The following is a 21,142-nucleotide window of genomic DNA, read 5'->3' as shown; positions in this document are numbered from 1 at the left end:
TTTACGATTGCAATTTAACATAACAAATTTCATCTAAAAAAATGCATCGCACAAATTTTATTCTTATCCTCTTGCCTTTTTTTTATGAAGCAAATATTTTGGTTATATATACGAAGCCCTAAACCTGTTTCTCTCAATCTTATATCTATCTATATATAAAAGTTAACCCATGCCAATTTTGAAGCCCTAACCCTAATGACTAAAATTCCTGTTTTACCCTAACCAAAACCTAAATTATGAAACAGCCGTAACAAAAGAAGAGAAAAAAAAAGCACGGGTTAACTTTTATCATCTTCTTCTTCCTCTTATCATCATCACCATCGCCAACCCTCTCCCCCATCCAAAACTGCCTCCTTCACCGCCTTCTCTTCATCCGAAACCTTCACCTGAAACAAATTAGCCCTATTTTGTTCTCTTATTCTGCACCACGCGATGCGTAAATCGAAGAAACTGAAACCTTCAAATGCCGTAGAATCTGTAGAGCGTGGAAATTGGGAAAAAAATATTCAGCACTTTGGTTCAGATGATGAAGAATCAGGAAAAGCTACTTCAATCATTCGCCGATCAACAGAACTTTCTACAAGATCGCTTAAAATTGCAGAATCAATGTTGGGCTTTTGATATTAAACGTTATAAGGATCAAATTTCTCAGGTAAATTGATTAATTTGATTTTTGAAGAGAAGAAACGGTTGCTTGAGGAAGCTAAGGCTGATTTGATGATGGGTTCTAAGCATAGAAAATCTTCTATTTTGAAATGGGTTTTGGGTATGTTCCTTTTTCTTTCATGTTTTTGATTAATTGGTTGGTTTTTAATTAGGTTGTTTTTTGATCGGTCTCTTTGATTTTGGGTACTAAAAAAGAAAGTTTGTGTTTTTATGTTTTTAAGATGAAATTGTTTTGTTGTTTTTGTTCTTGATGTTAGATTCTTAATTTGATGTTATGTTCCTTATTGGTTTGAATATTTGTATAGAAAGTTAGGAAAACATTTTGAAGCAGCGGAAAACCGGTCGGAATGTATTGTTCGTAGCCCAATTATCAGAACCCTAGCTACCTATCTCACACTCTCACATTCTCATTCACCGCCGCATCGTCGTCTTCAGATCTATCTCCGCTCTCACCTAACCACAGGTATCAATCTCAATTTGTGTTTCCTACGTATTTTGCGATTTTAGCCTCTACAATTGATTTTCTAGGGTTTTCTATTCCCTCTCTTCCGCTCACCCTAAATTTGGCCGACCCAGAAGTTGATTTTTGGAATTTGATATTGTCATTGTTGTTTGATAATCTCAGATTGGGGTTTTTATGTTTGTGTTGGTTGCGGTAGTGATATACTATTCATTTATATAAGTACCTCCCGTTGTGAATCAAAAATCAAGTTTACCCTTCCCACTATCTCCTCTCCGATGCGAAATCGAATGCCTCTTCAACGGTGTCACCTACTGGTTTAACATTTATACCTACTTTCTCCAATTGGTAATTGTGACACGTTTGTTTTGTTCTTTCTTTAACCATTTCTAATTTTTAATTCTAATTTTGCAGGTGTTGGGAGAAGCTCAGAAAAAATGGTTATATCCTTAATAGTATGTCATAAACCAACACCCCCTTCTCAGTTTTAGTTTTTATTTGATTTTGTTGAATTTTTTAAGAAACAATTATAGAGTTGTAATGATATCTGATTATTCACTGTGAAATTGATCTTAATTCAACTGTTAATTTTATTTGGTTTTGACATTGGAAAGTTATCTCATATAAATGTTGATTTCGTAGTTTGATTGTTTGTTTAGGTGTTGTTTGACCGAAGTGAAAGAGAGTATCTGCGAGGGGATGAGATTGCGCCTTATGCAATTTAATAAACCAACCTGCCATTGTTTTCACCCCCTTTGCCTCTACTTCAATCCTTGACAACAACTCCAACCTGATATGTATTCTCTTTGGGCAAACGGTAAGAATCAATTTTGTATTATTTATTGCTTTTGAGTTTTTGAAAAAAATTAATATATTAGGAAAATTTGATTGAAATTTTAATTGTTGCTTTGTTTCATTGTTCCTAATTTGCAGCTTTGATTGAAGGTAATAGATAGTGTTTAATAGATAGCGTTCTGCAAGGTTTGAAATGTCGCAAATGAATTCTTTCATCATGGCAAGAAACAATTGGAAGGTTGCATCTGATTTACTTAGCTTAAAAGGTTGGTTCATTATTGTTTTTACTTTACCATAATATTAACTTTCGCATCTTAATTGTCTTTGTAGTAGCATTGGGATATAGTATATAGTAAAAAAACGTAACTTGAATATTTCAAACAGAATTTTAAATAGTATAGTCGTACTGTGATGTGAATGATTCATTTCGTTGTTCCCGTATTTGTGCAGGTGTGAATTCAGTTTGTATACAATTCTAGAAATTGAAATAACGGTAAATGGACATAGGTAAATGCTAAACTCAAATTCAAGAGAATTTTATATAGTATAGACGAACTGTGCTGTGACGATTCATTTGGTTGGTCCCGTATTTGTGCAGTTGAAACGTAAACATCTTAAAAAATCATTGGGATATAGTATATCGTAAAAAATGTAACTTGAATATTTCAAACAGAATTTTAAATAGTATAGTTTATATTATGTTTTGTTTTGTTTCCATATTCATATCCTAACTCCATCTATTTTTCTGTTATTGGTGTTATTATTACTGCATGTACTCATTAAAAATAATTTTGTTGCTCATCTTATACTACCAGTTCAGGATAACTCTAATGGGACTGTGTGCAAGGTTTTGTTCGAAGTGATCTGATGAAATTGAGAACATTCCACATGGAATTTGACGTGGCACTGTAAGTCTATTTCCAGCATCCAAATTTATGTCTTGAGAAATTGGAAGACTATTCTTTCTTGATATGAAGACTAGACTTTTGAGGCATTTTCATTTGATATTTTGATATGAAATTGAGAACATTCTTTTTTGTTTAGATCATGAATCATTTGTGAGCAACTGTACTTCATTAATATGCAACTATTTTATTTTAAAACAGTTCATACATAACACACTGTTAGCGTGCATCACTATTCTTTTATTACTTGGTAGCATTCATCGCTATTAGCGTGTGAGTAAACACACTGTTAGCGTGCATCACTATTCTTTTATTACTTGGTAGCATTAATCGCTATTAGCGTGTGAGTAAATTGATGATTTTCAAGACTGTTAATTGTACAATAGAGTTTCTGGTGTTACATTACTGCAGCGATATCATAGATGTGTTTATTCTTTTCCTGGGTTCTAATCCTTCTCCACGTGATCCAGTTGCAGCATAGTGGCTGTTAAGAAGAGTGAGAAGAGAGGAGATGGAAGAGAGAGTGGTAAGTGAAATTACTTAAATGCGGGGTCAATGAAACATTACTCCTATTTAAATGAACAATGGTTGCAACAAGTTCCTTTAAAGTCATGCGTTTTCCTTAGCTATGTTAGCCTTTTTCTCTGTTTTGAGTTATTTTATTATAAGCTTTTGTTTCACAAGATAAGGATCGAGATGTCAAGTTTGGACAACTTTGTTATGTTTGCAAAAGATCAAGATGATGCTGACGCACTAATCCACTTAAAAGGTTAGTTTATATGTGCAAGGTTTTGTTCGAAGTGATTTGATGAAATTGAGAACATTCCACATGGAATTTGACGTGGCACTGTAAGTCTATTTCCTGCATCCAAATTTATGTCTTGAGAAATTGGAACACTATTCTGTCTTGAGAAATTGGAACACTAAAATGTCTTCTTTTAATTTTTGCAAAACTGTTAGCATCGAAATTGGAACACTTATTTGAACTGCTTTTTTTTTTTATTCCGTAACTCATTTTTTAATTATGACCATACACTCACTCATTATATATACAACCATTAATATGATCTCAATATTTTTAGTTTCTACATTGAAAACATTGTGTATAAATATGTGATTTTGTGCATCATATTTTGGGTTTTGTTCATCATCACTTTCAAGTAACAATTGGATAGTTTATCTTCAATTTTGTATTGTTGTTTTTCCACTCACTTTTACTCTTCATCTTTTGATTATCAAAGTCTAAAACAAGAGTGTTCTATTTGTGGATTGCAGTTTGCAATAGGACAAGCTTTAGGTGGCTACATGAGGAGACATAGAGCTTCAAATATGAAAGGAAATAACAATATTAAAAATTCTAATAATACTATGTGGTGGCAGTAGTCTTGATTCACTGCAAAAGATGAAAGCTAGAAACCAGTGAGTTTTGGTGTTGGATTTGGATTTGAATCCATTTTTCAATATTTCTTGGTATTAATTATATGACGATTTATTAGTCATATAATTAGTCTATTTTTCGAACTTTCTTTTATATATTTTTTTATTCCTTAATGTGTATGTGGATTTTTTATTTTTTTTTGTGAATTAGGATAAATGATGCTTCTATTTTTTATTTTGTTGCATCATTGATGGTGAGGAAGAAGCTTATTAAAAATGGTTGTTTATCGTCACTTTCTCCATGAAACTATTGGATGATTCCTCTTCAATTTGGTGTTATAGTTTTTCTTCTCTTTTTTACTCTTTATTTTTTGGCTATTAATTAATACAAATTGGTAATATAAATAAGGATATATTTATAAATAATACTGTTTTTTTATAAAGGTGAAGACAAGTGTCTACCATTTTTTCGTATAAAAATAATAATAAACATATTACTCCAAGTATAATGATAGAGATAAACATTGTGTATGTGTAATTAAGATAAAGATAGATAAAATTGAGATGAATAAAGAATAGTGCCTCTAAAAACAATATATAGAGAAGGTTAAAGGATATGATCCAAGTTACACATCTATCTCTCTATCTTCTATATATTTATATATCTTTGAATTTGTACATCTAAAAAAAATTTACACTATTAATTAACAACTTGACTTTCCAATTATCTTTGAAGAATTAAAGAATTAATTAATTATCAAATTGAATAGTTTCCTCCACTATTGAAAAAAAAAGGAACTTCCCATTCTGCATGTCACACAAAATGAAAGGAGAAAACAAAGACTTACTTGACAGTTAGTACTATATACCTCAAAGAAAAATATGTATGCTACAATTATTAAATAATTAAATCCACATGTCCACATAAAATAAATAAAAAAACGTATACACTAATCAAATTGTCAGAAAATTTAGGAAAAGTCAGTCCTAACATGATAAGAAGATTAAAATGATTATGATATCCAAAAAAAGTTTCATTCATTAGATTGGAAACTCTAAAAATGAACGTTTTAATTTTTTCAATAAAATCTTGCCCCAACTTATCTTATATATGCATGATTGCCCAACTCTACTACCATGATCATTTATGCTTTTCTGCTTTGTTAAGGTGATGTGGTTCTCCTTTTACTTTCCTTTCCTTATTTTTTGTGTTTGGGTATACATTTTCGGTCCATAAATTGGTTTTTTTTAAGGAAGGTCTGTAAATTGGTTGATATGTTTTCTCAAAAAGAAGTTCATATATCCCACACATATAGCATATAAGATTATACATAGAGAACACATTATTTTCTTAGACTAATACAGTTTTATTTTCATATTTTATCCATAACAACAGAGAGAGGTGTGATCACTAAGATGTACTTTCAAGGTTTGATACTTACTATTAAAATTTGCTTTTAGGATTTACATATATGCAATTTGTATGACCCGTGCGGCAGCACGGGTGCAAGGACTAGTTATATCTAATCCTAGCAAACATGCAAACCCTAATTGCATAACCTTAAACCTAAAAATTTGGCTCCAAAACAGTGCTGACCGTTGGATCTCTATCTTTGGGCACAACTATCATATCAACCTTTGATCTTATCTGAATGCTAGCTTGCACATCACAACAATCAGTTCAAATTTGAAATTTGAATCCCACATTGGAAAACCTTGACAATTATTATCACACTGCTCAATATATGAATTATTATACACATTTGATCGATAATTTGTACATGAACTTTCTCTTCCCACATTGGAAAACCTCTCTTTCTCTTCCCTGAAATCCATCACTCTGACCTAAGCCCTCTCTCTCCCTTTTCTCACTTCACCCATATCTCTTTTCTCTATTTCTCAAAAATCAGAAATTGGCCACAACAATCTCACCATCTCCTCTTCACACTCCACCCAAACAAACTCCCTTATCACCATCTTTCCTCTCATTCCTCTCAACAATGGCGACTCATTCACCGCCTCTGTATTGTCTGCTGCTATTTACTTCATGGATATCTTCCAATGTTACTTTCACGGCTGAACAAGGTTAACCAAGAGAGAGAAACGGCCAGGAAAAAGAAAAGAAAACAAAAGCTATCTGATATTAAAGAGAAAAGACGTCGTCGGCGATTTTGCCGGAGCCATCACCGTGAGCGACGGCGATAATGAAAGCCAGGAAAAAGAAAAGAAAACAAACGCGATCTGGTGTTAAAGAGAAAAAGAAAAGACTTGGTCGGCGATTTCGCCCGAACCATCACCGTGAGCGACGGGAAGTTTCTTCTGTTCTCTTTCTTCTTCTTCTGCAGTTTCTTTCTTTCTTCTATTATTAATGTTTATTATCATTCATTATTAGAGTTTATCATCATATGTTTCATTTACTTGGGGTTTCAATTTGCAGAAGCATATATTTACCATGGGTAAAGAAACATTAGCATGAGAAAAACAATCAGCACAACAAAAAGATAGGCACATGAGTAAAACTTTACATCTGGAAGAGCAAAGAGGCAAGAATTAAAAATCTCTTTTCTTTGCTTTGATTATCACCCACTCTGTTTTAATTTCAAACTCTATTATTTTGTTCAGAAGCCAATTTTTCTGTGAAAGATTGTCCCTGTTTATAGGGTAAATTTAACCAAAAAAAAAAAAAATTGAAATGAATGTCCACTCTTTCACACTAAAGATTGTGCAACTGTAATGTGAATCTTATGTTTCCAATTAGCCTTATCTTTAGAACCATTTTTCTTTGTAGTGCAGGGCTAGAAAACTCCATATTTCAAACTAGAGGAACTGTTTGTCAGTGTAGTGCTAGGCTAACAATTCAAAGTTTTCGAAGACAAAATGGCCACTTGCAAGAAGTTTGTGTGAATGGGTTTGAATTGAGGAGCATTTGTTACTATTCACTTCTGATTTTTTCGGTGCTTCTCTTCTCTTTTTCAACCTCTGCAAAGTATAGTGTCTACAAAGTGTCTAAAGAATTACAGTATCATTTTTGTTATTGGTGCAAGTATAGTGTCATAGTGGATCTCATGATATATGTGCAGAGTGTCTAAAGAAGTATGTGTTAGTACTAATAGGTCCTGTTTTCTATTCACATTGTAGTGATATCACTGAATAGTTTGTCAAATTATTCTGAAAATTTTCTGTTTGCTCTCATAGATAAGTACCTCGATACCAATCAATTTGACAAACTAAACACACCGAGCAATATCTATGAGAGCTTCAAATTTACTAGATGATGGGTATGTCTTTAGCATTCAGAATTATTATTGTTAACTTTTTAACAATCTATTACTCCTAATTAATTTTAATTTGTCCTTCTTTGAATTTAATTTAAAGCATTATCATCTTCTCTTTGTACCAGGTACATGAATTTTTTTGGTTATCTCCTTTTAATCGACATTGACAGGTGTATACATCGAGCAATTGAGTTTTGGAGTAGTGCAGGTTATTTTTTATATACACAACATATGTATCCTTACTTAGTTGAACTGCAATGTATATTTGATATATAGATGGAGGCTATCGTAACATGATTGTGTAACATGATTGTTCAATTTCTTATATGTGGCCTAATCTTTGGGTATCAGTAACATGTATATTTGATTAACAACCAATGTCTCTTTCTTTTTAGTGTTTCATCTTATTAAAAAAAAATTATGTTCAAAATGCTAATGGCCTGATCTTTCTTTATGGCAGTTACAAGGATGATTGCCTAACCTTTCTTCTTTACTTCACACTCCATCTTTCACATGTTAATTACCTAATTTTTATTAATTTCATCCAAATGAGTGCTTTGTTTCAAGGTTTATGTTTGTTTTGAAATTTTAAAGCAATACAAGCACCTCATGTATTTCAGGATTGTGAATTTTCTCAGAGAACAATAGATATGTACCTTTTTATAAACATTAGGTTTTTTTTTTTTAGTTTGTGATAAAGATCTTATATTTAACGGGAACCAAGATGTGCTCGAAAGTTTTCCAGATGGTTCTAATTAATTAGTTTCAAATCAAAATTTATATGGTTCTAAATACATTGAGCGCAAAAAGATCGGGTTGAATGTCTTCATGTCAAGTTTAGAGACTTAAAAACAAATGATAAATTTGTTATTATTTGATCTATAATGGCTCATACTGGGGTGTGCTCCTGCACTACTCAGGAATATTAGCTACTAATTAATGTGCAAAGCAAAACTAAAAGAAAGTTTAATTCACAGATTTTAGTTTGTTAATAGTTTTGCTTCATCCAAGTTTAGGGAAATTGAGTTATTGTCAGGGTTCACCTTTTCATTTTGGTTGTAATAGACTGCAGGTTGGGTTTGTGCTTACAGGGTTAATTATATGTTTCCTAAACTGGTGTTTTTTCTTGGATAGCTATGGATTTATGAACTATTAACTCTTATAATTCTTTGTTCTTTTATTTTATATATCAAGGTAATTCTGTAGTATAACCTGAAGAGGATTCTTGATGCTCTTATCAATGTCGTTCTCTTTTTGTTTGTTGGCTATAACAAAATAATAGATCTCTCTGTTATTATTCTTACCTTGATGCTAAACCTTGCAACTTTTGGTTCTTAAGGGCAGGCCGGTTCACAAATTTTTGGCAATGGGATGAGATGAATTATGAGGTTGTGGCTGCCATGGTACTTTATATACCTAGATTGTCATTGAGTCCTTCTGATACAAGGATTCCATTCAAGTTTCAACGTAGACAGTTCCCTATTTCTGTGTCGTTTGCAATGACCATAAACAAAAGCTAAGGTCAGTCCCTACAAAAAGTTGGTATATACCTACCTCAACCGGAGTTTCGTGCGGTCAATTGTACGCTGCACTATCAAGAGTAACCTCACAAATCTGTCTGAAAATTCTATTGACAGATGAAGACAACAATTGCATCAAAACTACATCAAACGTGGTATATAAAGAAGTTTTCCGCAATTTGTGAATTTTTCAATCCCGAAGTGATATAGGTGTTGTTGTTTGGCTGATAAGTTCATCTGGCATCGATACAAGTATGTACTGTTTTGCTATTCATCATAAATTAATTTATCCTTAATGGTGCTGAAACGTAAATGATCATTTAAGTTGTTGATTTGTTTTTGCAGCGTAATACAATATATACGTGTTCCATTTGGCAATATATACACCGTTTTAAATCATTGATATTGTATACTCGCTGCTAAATCCTTCTGTAAATATCAAGGACATGATATATATTTGGTATGTTCAATTAAATTAAATTGTGCACATTTCAGTTCCTGCCATGTTAAAATTATTTTATATTAATGACATCATACACTGGTGCCTCTATATTTTGCTGCCTTTTTTTATTCTTGGCAGGTTAATTGGAAGAAAACATTGCATCTTGACAAACCATTATCATTATTGTATGGTCTTAATTGTGTGATCCTAATTGTGTGATGCATTATTGTATGGTCCAGTTTAGACTGCTGATGACTAACATTACTGTGACCATCTTCAATTGAGACTATTCATGACTGATATTGTTACGGAAATCACCACCAAGTTGTATTTTGGTTGTGTTTGATGACATTGTTGATGCATTAGTTTATGCTCCATTATTGATTGCGTATGTGTACTATTGCCAAGTGCATTGTTAACGTCTTCCAATCCATTCGACTTTTATAAGAGATTATAAATAACCTAATCATAGTGCTTTATCGTTAAATTTATGTATATTATATAAATCATTGAATTAAGACGATCTAGTAATCCTTGAATGTTTAAGAACACCAAAGTAAGTAACAATTATCATTAGTTTTTGTCTGAATCTAATCAATAATTGAATGGTTAAAATAAATTAGGCCAACAAAGTTTGGGTTAATAATCATCGTGACCCAAATCAATTTATGAACATTTTGTAAACACATAAAAAACATGAACAATATTAACCGAATAAAATAGCATAGTAATCGATAGAAATTCATAGAATCATTTAAAGTTACATAATCAAACAATTACATTTTTTAAAGATATACAATTAAATATGAATAAGAAAGCATTAGAAAAGGATCACCGGTTGATGATGATTCTTTGGCTCCCGAATGGCTTCGGTCGCACCAATTCTTTTGAAATTGAGTTTCTGCCTTTGTCTGCTCGTCAAAAGATGTTTTCTACTGACCTAGGGGTTCAAAATTTATAAGCGTACATTTCCTAAGTTGTAGGAAACATTGGCTCGCAATACGAGCCTATTCCTCGCGATGCAAAGCTAACAGAACCGATCCTTTTGGCATGACGTTCTATTCTTGCGATGCAGGACTCCTACTCCTAGCACGCAATGCAAGATATACAGTAGCTATTCCTTGGTTTCTTCACCCCTTGCTCCATTTCTTCTAACTAAAACATCCATATAGACTATGCCCCAAGAACCATCCGTGATAAACTTGAAAAAACATAGCACATTCACAAAGTTGTGTCGTTCAGATGGATTTTCATAACCTCAAGACTTTCACTCATTTTTTGTCCTTTTCTCACGTTTTGAACGATTTCTTTACAAAACTCGACTAGAACAAACACAAACTACCTACTTTCACTCTAAAATGACGCTAAAAATGACTAAAAACCTTGATTGTACTATCAAGTAATATTTAGTCCCTGCATTGTTTTTGCTGAGCAAATAAATCACTTATTTTCCCCTCTTTAGCAAATTCAAAGTCTCCTGTATTTAGTGCAGGTATGGCATAATTTTTACATCATGACCTATGTAGCACCAACATAGATCACATAAAAACGCATGTCCGAAGTCCAACACTTGTCAATGTCCAACCTCGACATGATTCCTACCTACACATGTGATTTCATTCAATTATTTCCTTTCCTCAAGTCAATTATTTTATTCTTCGTTTACTCTTTACTTGTAGTCAAATATCACACAGTAAGAAACCGGCAGCAAAAGACTTTCCATTACTCCATTGCCAAGCAGTTCAAAACAGACATAGTTTAACAAGATAAAAAACCAACATAAATCCTAGACATGCAGGTACCATACCACAAAAGTGAAGATGTTAGTTAATACAATCCATATCAAAAGAGAAGAAAAATTCAGATAATCTAAAGAAGGATGGCTCAATCAATCAAACCAACGCAAGGAGCGAATTATCCACAAATAAAGTTGTTATCACCGAAATTACATTAAAATCCTTTTTTTTTTTTTCCCTGCGTTAATTAGAGAGAATTATGAACATTCATTCTTTTGAGGACTTGTTGATAAGAGACTTGTGGATATGAGGAATAACACCACCACCAGCTATTGTTCCTTTGATGAGAGTGTCAAGTTCTTCGTCTCCACGGATAGCAAGCTGTAGATGTCTCGGTGTAATACGCTTCACCTTCAGATCCTTGCTTGCATTGCCAGCCAACTCCAACACCTCTGCAGTTAAATACTCTAGGATAGCGGCAGAATAAACTGCAGCCGTAGCCCCAACTCTTCCATGTGCCATTGTCCTTGACTTCAGAAGACGATGGATACGTCCGACAGGGAACTGTATGTAGAAAGATGTTCATGATGGAAAACCAGATGATGATGTGGGATAAATTTAAACAATACCAACAAATGCAACATGATTTACAGCCAGACAACATTTTAGCATGCTTAAAATCTAAGAAACTAATTCCAAGAATCAAAGAAATACAATAATTAACCACTTGCAAAAAATTCTAGTGGCAAAAAGACAAAATCATCACACGGCATCCAAAGATACGTCACTCACATGGCTGTAGCCGTAACACATGTGGATGAAGCAAAAACAGAAAACCTATGACTTACCAGAAGCTGCGGCCTTTAATGTCAGGCTGCACTTTTTGGAATTCACCACATTAGTAATCCAAAAACGAGAAGGTATATGGATTACATAAAACACAGAGGTAATGCATAGCCGCACAGAATAAGTAATGCAGAACAAAAATGCTGTGTTCAATTAGACATGGTTGACTACATTCTTTAAAAACAGATTTTCACATATACATAGGTTAGCACATTGCTCACCTTATCAGTGGCAGAGCTTGGATGGTTTTTCAGAGGGGGCCAAACAGTTATAAAATAATACTATAATTTAAATACACAGAATTTCTTAGTGATTCACGGTAAGAGTTGCATGTTTTAACTGTCAAGACCAAGGTTCGACTCACATCAACATATTTTTTGTTTATGCGAAAAAATACAAACAAAATGTAAAAGTAAGACTCGAGCTTCTATCCTCATAGGAACCAAAAAAGCAGATTACCACTGGACCACAAAAGATTATGTGATAACTACAGAACGTATAATATATATACAAATATATTCATGCTAATATATATGGAAAATGCTTATGTGCATGACAAAGTTTCATGTGAATCCCACAAATGATGCTGCACACACCATTCAATACTTGTTCTACATTGAATTGCCAATATAGCCTCCTATAACTAACATAACATTGAACGACCTCTCTTAGAACCTCACCCGTAACCTGTTTTAAAAATTTGTCATGAAGGTTGACGACTTATAATGGAGTTTTTCAGCAAGCTGTCGAACACTCTCTCACAAGACATGCAAGTATTCGATAACTAACTGAAACATAACAAAAGTAGAAAACAAAGCTAGAGAACAAGACCCACACTAATCCACCCCATTCACATATGATTCTATAACGCCTACTTAAAACAAACAAAAAAACAATCAATCCATTGGTTTGAGAGTGAAGCATCCAATTACTAATCTTGACTGCAATGTAAAAGATGGATTCGATTTCTTCCCCCACCCAACCACTTCGATATTGATTAATTAATGGACAACATGATTTCAATCCAATGATCATTGGTTATGACAGTGTGTGCTATCAAGGGATGGTAGTTAAAGCTTGTACAGTGTAAGCGGCGAGTTGTTGATAACGGTGGCAGCTATAGCTACATTATTTTTTTTAGCTGCCTATTAGCTAACTATGCGGTGTGGAAAATGAAAAGATAATTTGGTGTAAGGGGTATTCACAGACTAAAAAAATTATTCATCAAATATTATTATAAAATATTATTATAAAAGATAGTCCATTCGGTTTAGCGCATTCGTGGGGGTAATTTGTCGCGCCATTTAGCATTACTGAATATATACACCTATTAAGAAGGGAAATAATAGTTCCGGGAGGGCTATGGCCACCCTATATCCCTTCTAATATCCACCAAGGCCACTTGCGCATTTTCTTTTTTCGGGAAAAAAGGAAAACAATAAACATGATGAAGAGAACAGAATTAAGAATATGAAAATTAAGATCTTTGTTTGAAAAGCTTAGACAAGGCCCATGACCACAGAGAACATATGCAAAATAAGGGATTTGTCTCCTCAAAAGTGAGCAATTCATTTTACAACTTAAGGATGAACAAATCAACCATTGATATTACAAATCATAAATTAGTTGATTACTTTTAAACTGAGAATTCAATGCAAAAGAAGAAATCAAATCATGGCCTAGTCTCTGTTAGAAGTCCAAAGAAATAAAATGAACATCCATAAATAATGTAGCACCAACACTTTAGATTAAAGACGTCTTCGGTGTAAAACATGTGATGTTACGTCAGTATACACAACACCAACCCTGACACAACACCGACACATGTGACCATATTCAACTATTCAATTCTCTCAAACTATTACTTATCAGTATCGATATTTCAGTGTCCGCGTATCATTCGCCATGAAACAAAACAAGGTAATTACACTATAAACAAAAAGAATAGTAAAAAACGGTGGATTAAACCCCTTCCAAAGACACCATCAATGTGACACAATAAATCAGTTAAGCAAATTGTAAATGGGTCAGTGAAAAACTAATAACATGGGAATGAAAATCACTATACAGAAAACAACAGCGATGCAATATCAAAATAAAGTACACCCAAATTTCAATCTTGGTAAAAAAAAACAACCTTTCTACCCCATACTTCATCTTAGATAAAAACCCAAATCTCAAACTACAATTTTTCTCTACAAAAAGTAAAACCCATTATCCTTTTAACAAAAAAATACATAAAAATGTAAAAATTAAATAAAAATCAACACTTTAGCGATGTAACATAAGGTAAACGTGATGAACTATGTAGATCCAAAACAAAAGAGTGAAAAAGGTTAAATTTGAGGCATTTTGATAACAAAGAAACAAGAAAACGATGAAGAGAAAGGGTAAGAGGGAGAAGAAGAAGAACCTGAAGACCAGCTCTTGAGGAACGAGATGTGGGTTTCTTCTTGTCCTTGTCTTTGAGGTTTGCTGGTGTTTTACCGGTTGTCAAACCCTTCGCTCCTTTCCCCGACATGTTTTCGCACTTCAAACACTTCTAGAGAGAGAGAGAGAGAGAGAGAGAGAGAGATATTTGGCTTTTGAGGTTGTTCGGTTCTTCTTCTATGTTCCCCCTCACGACCCTTTATATATTATTCTCAAAAATCTAAAATATTTAATTAAATTACACTTTATGTCCACTAAATATCTAAAATACTAAATTTAGTTTTATCTCCTCGTTTTCTAAGGAAAAATGGTTGTATTCGAAAAATTAAAAGATCTGATCAATGATTATGAGTTGTCTGATGAGGATTATAGAGAGAATGGTGGTTTACGGTGCTCCGGTGTGACGGAGGTTGGGTGTTTACAGTAGAGGAGAAAGATCTTTGCACGCTTAAATCAGTATTTGAGAGAAAGTGGTTATATGCAAAAGTGATGAAAAGTGACTTGTAACTTGAGGATGACGATGAGTCACCCTTATAATTGGAGAGGCGGGTGTTGGTTTTTGAGATTTCTTTCTGATACGAGTGAGAACTCACGCCCTGAATTGGAGGTGAAGACATGCATTGGTTTTTCTTACGGCGGGATTGTGATAAAGAATCTTGTTGAAGTTACTAACTTTGAGTGTGACGAACTCTATCAGTCCATCAACAGAGCCTTAGAGATGCAATTTAGGAATCCTCCCTTCCATAGAGAGATCATATGGTGGTTGAAGAAGAGTTCCATATGTCATGCTCATGGTTCTTATTTTCATTTTATGGACTGAGACGAAGAGATGTCGAAGAGGCGGATCTGGAACGCCTTCCCAACGCTGTAAAGTACGGTTGGGTGAGCGATGATGGTTTAGGTGTCCCTTCTTATTTTGAGGATTTTGAACGGTTGGATGAGATCTCATGGATCAATAATTTCATAGGCCGCTGGCAAGTTAAGACGCCAGGAGAACGGATGAAGGTATGCAACAAATTGAAAGGTTGTTGTTTCATCAGTTGTGACATTCGGTTCTGAGAGCTCCATATCATGTTCCCATTCGATGCCTTCGTAGCAGGTGTTCTAAATCATTTGCAGCTTGCCCTTCACAACTACGTCTCTTGGTTTAGAGTTTAGACATTGGTCAAGGTTTTCCAATATTTGTGTGAGTATCAAGTGAGTTTTCCCACCCTTCATCTTTTCTTTGCCGTGAACCAGGTACAACACAAAAAGTATGCATGAAATCCACAAGGTTGAGTGTTTTTCCAACAAAGGACTAAACTTTTTGAAAATTATTTTGATTCCTTAAAATCCTAGAATGATAGGTATGTGGTGATCCTCCCTCTTAGTCGGAATGCCCATGAGTGTATATGCACTGTTCCCTTGGGAAACGAGAAACAATGTTATGATTCTGAAGGTGTGGAGGTGAGAGACTCTGAGTCTACTGACTATGATGAGTGCATAGCCAAGTTTTTGAGGGCAAAGTCTTCCGCGACTGCTGCGGGATGTGTTGGCGCCTCCGCTTACGATGAGGGTGTTGCCGAATAAATTGAACACAAATCCTTGTCTTATCACTTCTGAACGGAGGAGCATTTCGCTTCTCCTAACAGCTCATATATTTTCAAGGAAGACATTATTGACAAGGAGGAGTGCGAGGTCAAGTTCTCTCTTGAGCAATTCGTCGACATTTTTGAGTTGGAGCTTGTTCCCGACCCTAAGTTCCCTAATGACCCAACAAAAATGAAGAAGGAGGCGAGGTTTGTTAACACAAAATTGGTCTTCGCGGCTCCAGATGCCACTGGTCGTAAAAGAATCTTTAGTGATGAGTGGTTTTAGATTTGCGCCCTTCTATGTGGTTTACTTTATTTGTGGTTCAAAACTTTTTCTTCTTTTTGGAGATTCCACGATGATCATCGACGCCCTCCTATAGAAAGAAAAAAAATAGGAGTTCGGATCTCCCTCTTCTGTTGTGGAGATGCCACTGTCTTCGGGGGGTAGCTGTTGGAATTGTCCAAGCTGAAGGCGTGGGTACTTCTGACGTCGTTCAAATATTCGAGGTGGCGGCTCAGGATCCCCTTTCCCGTTCATGGCAGACTTCTTTTGACACTTCATCCCACGGAAACTGAAAGGGTTCTTCTCATGTTGTCAGGGGAAAGAAGCATGATCACGAGAAGTGTTGTAAAAAGCAAAGGGGTAACATTAATGTAGAGAAGATCAATATGGGTGGGAGAAATATCCCCCATAATCCAAGGATTCCCTCTGTTGTCGGGTATGTTGATGTGACTGGTTTAAAGCATCCCTTCAAGCTTCCCAACCTTTTCGTGGGTAATCTTCCTAGTTCTTTTCTTTAGAGAGGTGTGTCACATATTTGAATTTTGATTGCACTCGTCTGAAGACGAAGAACCAAAAGTTTGCTAACAGGGTCGCTCGACTCGAAGGAGAGATAAAGTCGTGAGACAAAAAGTGTAAGACCTTCTACAACAAAATTGACCCTCTACCACATAGGTCATTTAAATCATAATTTGTAGTGACATAAGAAAATGTCATAAATGATTACATTGTATTTATCAGCTTTCCTTCTAATTTCATTAATTTCTTTAAACTCATTCATATTTATAAATTTGAAGAACGTACTTCTTCAAAGACGTTCTTCGAATTCCTTTATCCTTTTTTTCATTTTTTCTTTCCAACATTGTTTATGACTATGGGTTTTGAAACTTGTGTATTTTAATATTAAATAGTTAACTTTTTAATAAATAATTGTTGTTTTTTAATAAAAAAGTTACTACTTTTGGTTGTTTTAATACATTACTGCATGTAAGCCAAGTATCTAATCTAGTCTATATAACTTTTTAGTTCTCAAGTATCACAACTGTGTAATTTTAGTCCCGGCGTTGTTTTTTTTTCCTCTTTTGTGGTGTAATTTTTAGATCATGACCAATGCAGCATTGACCAACTTCGGCATGATACCTACATACACATGTAATTGCATTCACTTATTTCCTTTCCTCAAATCAGTTCAAACAGTTCAAAACAAACAAAGACAGTTTAACAAGATAAAAGCCAACATTAATCCTAGACATATGCAGTACCATACAACAAAAGTGAGAATGTTAGTTAATACAATCCATATCAAAAGAGAAAAAAGTTTCAGATAATCTAAAGAAGGATGGCTCAAATCAATCAAACCAACGCAAGGAGCAAATTATCCACAAATAAAGTTGTTATCACCGAAATTACATTAAAATCCATCTTTTTTTCCTGCGTTAATTAGAACGAATTATGAACATTCATTCCTTCGAGGACTTGTTGATAAGAGACTTGTGGATATGAGGAATAACACCACCACCAGCTATTGTTCCTTTGATGAGAGTGTCAAGTTCTTCGTCTCCACGGATAGCAAGCTGTAGATGTCTCGGTGTAATACGCTTCACCTTCAGATCCTTGCTTGCATTGCCAGCCAACTCCAACACCTCTGCAGTTAAATATTCCAGGATAGCGGCAGAATAAACTGCAGCTGTAGCCCCAACTCTTCCATGTGCCATTGTCCTTGACTTCAGAAGACGATGGATACGTCCGACAGGGAACTGTATGTAGAAAGATGTTCATGATGGAAAACCGGATGATGATGTGGGATAAATTTAAACAATACCAACAAATGCAACATAATTTACAGCCAGACAACAAATTTTAGCATGCTTAAAATGTGGAAGAAAAAAAATAGTTTCAAGAATCAAAGAGATACAATAATTAACCGCTTGCAAAAGGAAATAATCAACACACAGCATCCAAAGATACTAGTCACTCACAGCAATATCATTGTTATAGATGAACCTGCTGTAGCCATGACACATGTGGCTGAAGCAAAAACAAAAAACCTTTGACTTACCAGGCAGCCTTTTATGTCAGGCTGCTACTTTGCGGAATTCATCACATTAGTAATCCAAAAGCGAGAAGGAAAATGTATATTACATAAAACACAGATATATGCATAGCAGCACAGAATAAGCAATGAGAACAAAAATGCTATCTTCAATTAGACATAGTTAACTAGATTGTTTGAAAATAGATTTTCACATATGCACAAGTTAACACGCCGCTCACCTTATCAGCGACAGAGCTTGAATGGTTTTTTGTAGGGGGCCAAACAGTTATAAAATAATACTATAATTTTTCCTCATAAGACTTCTTATCAAGTGCCCTTAGGGCACTTGTTAAGAAGACAAAAATAGAAATAATTGATGAGTTTCATGAAGCAAAAGTCAATTTTTAAAGTTTCAATGTAATGAATGCACAATTTCCAAGATAATTTTTCCACACAAGACTTGTTAGCATTTTCCTAAAATACTATAACTTAAAAACACAGAATTTCTTAGTGATTCATTGGTAAGAGTCCCATGTTTTATTTGTCAAGACCAAGGTTCGAATCACATCTCCAAAATATTTTTTATGTTTATGCGAAAGAATACAAACAAAAGGTTAAAAGTAAGACTCGAGCTTCTATCCTCATAGGAGCCAAAAAAGCGGATTACCACTGCACCACCAAAGATTAAGTGATAACTACAGAACGTATAATATATATACAAGAGGAATGCTAGGAAAACTCACTTTTCAACACTCTCTAGCACTCACTCTTTTGGATGAAATCAATGTATGTCCCACCACTTTGTGTGGGTTCAATTTTCAAAGTGTAGACGCACAATGATTTAAACCAATAAGAGAGTGAGTATTAGAGAATGTGTTCAAAGGAGAGTGTTGCTAGCCTTACTCACATATACAAACATATTCATGCTAATACATATACACCTATTAAGAAGGGAAATAATAATTTTAGGAGGGCCATGGCCACCCTCTATCCCTTCTACCATCCGCCACAGCCATTCATGCATCATCTCTTTTCGAAAAAAGAAAAGGAAGACAATAAACTAAAGGAGACTTCAAATCAAGGCCTAGTCTCTATTAAAAGTCCAAAGAAATAAAATAAACAGCCATAAACAATGTAGCACCAACACTAAAGATTAAAGGCGTCTCCGGAGTGAAACATGTGTTGGTAAGTCAGTATACACAATACCAAGCCCGACACCACACCGACACATGTGAACATATTCAACTATTCAATTTTCTCAAACTATTAATTATCTGTGTGTAGGGGCGGATCAATTTGACAATAAGCGATACAACTCAATGACTAATTTATTTGTCCGTGCCATAATTCTGAAACTAATTTGACCGTAGATCAGATAAAAGTTAGGAGAAGGACCAAGTTGTTCAATAAAATTCAAAATCAAAGTTTTTATTTTCCATTTGCAAATTTCATGGGTGTAAATGTTGGACTCCTACAGTTTCATGAGGCGAATTTACTCAAAAGTTTGCCCCCCTAACTCAAGGTCCTAGATACGCCACTGATTTTGTGTTTGTGCGCGCATCATAAGCCATAAAACAAAACAAGGTAATTATACTATAAACAAAAAGATACACCATGTACACCATCAACATGACACAAGAAATCAGTTAAGCAAATTGAAAATGGGCAGTGAAAAACTAATAACATGAGAATGAAAATCACTATATAGACAACGGTAAAACAACAGTAACACTAACAACGCAATATCAAAATCAAATATACCCAAATTTGAATCTTGATAAAAAAAATCAATATTTTTACTCCATTCTTCATCTTAGATAAAAACTCAAATCTAAAAATACAATTTTTTTCTACAAAAAGTAAAACCCATTATCCTTTTAACAAAAAAATACATAAAAATGTAAAAATTAAATAAAAATCAATACTTTAGCGATGTAACATAAGGTAAACGTGATGAACTATGTAGATCCTAAACAAAACAGTGAAAAAGGTTAAATTTGAGGCATTTTGATAACAAAGAAACAAGAAAACGATGAAACGAAAGGGGTACGAGAGAGAGAAGAAGAACCTGAAGACCAGCTCTTGAGGAACGAGATGTGGGTTTCTTCTTGTCCTTGTCTTTGAGGTTTGCTGGTGTTTTACCGGTTGTCAAACCCTTCGCTCCTTTCCCCGACATGTTTTCGCACTTCAAACGCTTCTTCTTTGAGAGAGAGAGAGAGAGAGAGAGAGAGAGAGAGATAGCTTTTGAGGTTGTTTTGTTTCTTCTTCTATGTTCCCCCAACGACCCTTTATATTCTCAAAAATCAAAAATATTTAAATTACACTTTATGTCCATTAATTAAATATCTATAGATTTTTATATATGTTTAGTCCCTACAAATAGATCTCATTTAAAATTTGGTCCCTGAATCTGCTAATTTTTTTTTTGACCAAATTTGTTAATTTTTTTTGTCGCTGTAAAATTTAATCATTTAAAAATTGGTCCCTCAACTAATCATTGCCACGTCACTGATTAGCTGACATGTCTCTTTTGATTGGTTAAATGAGTTGCTGACTCGTCAAAGATGGTGTGAAAGGACAAAAATACCCTCAAGGCTAAATAGAAAAGGACCAAAATACCCTCATCATCCTTTTTCTTCCATTGAATGATGCATATGGTGCACTGTTCATCTTCAATTTTTCAGAAGTGCACAAGTGACCGTGAACCCAGATCTTGGCCACACTGATCAAGGCCACAAGTGCAAAAAATCCGTCAGAACTATTCTTCTTCAAGTCATCATGAACCCAGATCGACCAACGACTCT

The 21,142-nt window shown here is 34.3% G+C and overlaps 2 protein-coding genes and 2 long non-coding RNA genes across 6 annotated transcripts; 2 read left to right on the top strand and 2 right to left on the bottom strand.

Moving 5' to 3' along the window:
* The first annotated feature begins 652 nt into the window (after positions 1-652).
* LOC146952578 (uncharacterized) lies at positions 653-3,510 on the top strand. Its single transcript, XR_015025014.1, has 8 exons — positions 653-766; positions 972-1,443; positions 1,541-1,581; positions 1,786-1,943; positions 2,060-2,187; positions 2,372-2,428; positions 2,737-2,829; positions 3,297-3,510. It is a non-coding gene; the product is annotated as an uncharacterized LOC146952578 (long non-coding RNA).
* Positions 3,511-6,001: 2,491 nt separating this feature from the next.
* Positions 6,002-9,935, top strand: LOC146952577 (uncharacterized). Of its 3 annotated transcripts, none has more exons than XR_015006828.1 (6): positions 6,002-6,746; positions 6,997-7,157; positions 7,604-7,686; positions 8,823-8,999; positions 9,116-9,250; positions 9,344-9,935. It is a non-coding gene; the product is annotated as an uncharacterized LOC146952577 (long non-coding RNA). The 3 variants fall into 3 exon arrangements; XR_015006826.1 differs by having other exon boundaries at positions 8,818-8,999; XR_015006823.1 differs by having other exon boundaries at positions 6,997-7,481; positions 8,818-8,999.
* A 1,204-nt stretch (positions 9,936-11,139) lies between these two features.
* Positions 11,140-14,625, bottom strand: LOC146952576 (putative histone H2A variant 3). The gene is made up of 2 exons (XM_085703396.1): positions 14,436-14,625; positions 11,140-11,740 (listed from the first exon to the last, which is right to left on the bottom strand). Exons 1-2 carry the CDS (start codon positions 14,541-14,543, stop codon positions 11,444-11,446), a joined length of 405 nt encoding a protein of 134 aa, XP_085559522.1. The 5' UTR covers positions 14,544-14,625; the 3' UTR covers positions 11,140-11,443.
* Positions 14,626-17,520: 2,895 nt separating this feature from the next.
* LOC146952575 (putative histone H2A variant 3) lies at positions 17,521-20,600 on the bottom strand. Its single transcript, XM_085703386.1, has 2 exons — positions 20,407-20,600; positions 17,521-18,060 (listed from the first exon to the last, which is right to left on the bottom strand). The coding sequence occupies exons 1-2, from the start codon at positions 20,512-20,514 to the stop codon at positions 17,764-17,766; spliced, it is 405 nt and encodes a 134-aa protein (XP_085559512.1). The 5' UTR covers positions 20,515-20,600; the 3' UTR covers positions 17,521-17,763.
* Between the last annotated feature and the right edge of the window lie 542 nt (positions 20,601-21,142).

This window comes from Medicago sativa, chromosome 1, assembly GCF_051527215.1.
Source record: "Medicago sativa cultivar Bolivia chromosome 1, Bolivia_mono, whole genome shotgun sequence".
NCBI classification, from domain to species: Eukaryota; Viridiplantae; Streptophyta; class Magnoliopsida; order Fabales; family Fabaceae; genus Medicago; species Medicago sativa.
Note: the sequence above shows the minus strand (reverse complement) of the source record. Positions and strands in the feature narration are given on the sequence as shown.

What these genes read in the sequence shown, in the direction of transcription:
- LOC146952576 (XM_085703396.1), bottom strand. Translation starts at nt 14,543, where the DNA reads ATGTCGGGGAAAGGAGCGAAGGGTTTGACAACCGGTAAAACACCAGCA. An exon ending in CCTCAAGAGCTGGTCTTCAG is followed by an intron (nt 11,741 to 14,435) that starts GTTCTTCTTCTT and finishes TTCTACATACAG; the next exon opens with TTCCCTGTCGGACGTATCCA.
- LOC146952575 (XM_085703386.1), bottom strand. Translation starts at nt 20,514, where the DNA reads ATGTCGGGGAAAGGAGCGAAGGGTTTGACAACCGGTAAAACACCAGCA. An exon ending in CCTCAAGAGCTGGTCTTCAG is followed by an intron (nt 18,061 to 20,406) that starts GTTCTTCTTCTC and finishes TTCTACATACAG; the next exon opens with TTCCCTGTCGGACGTATCCA.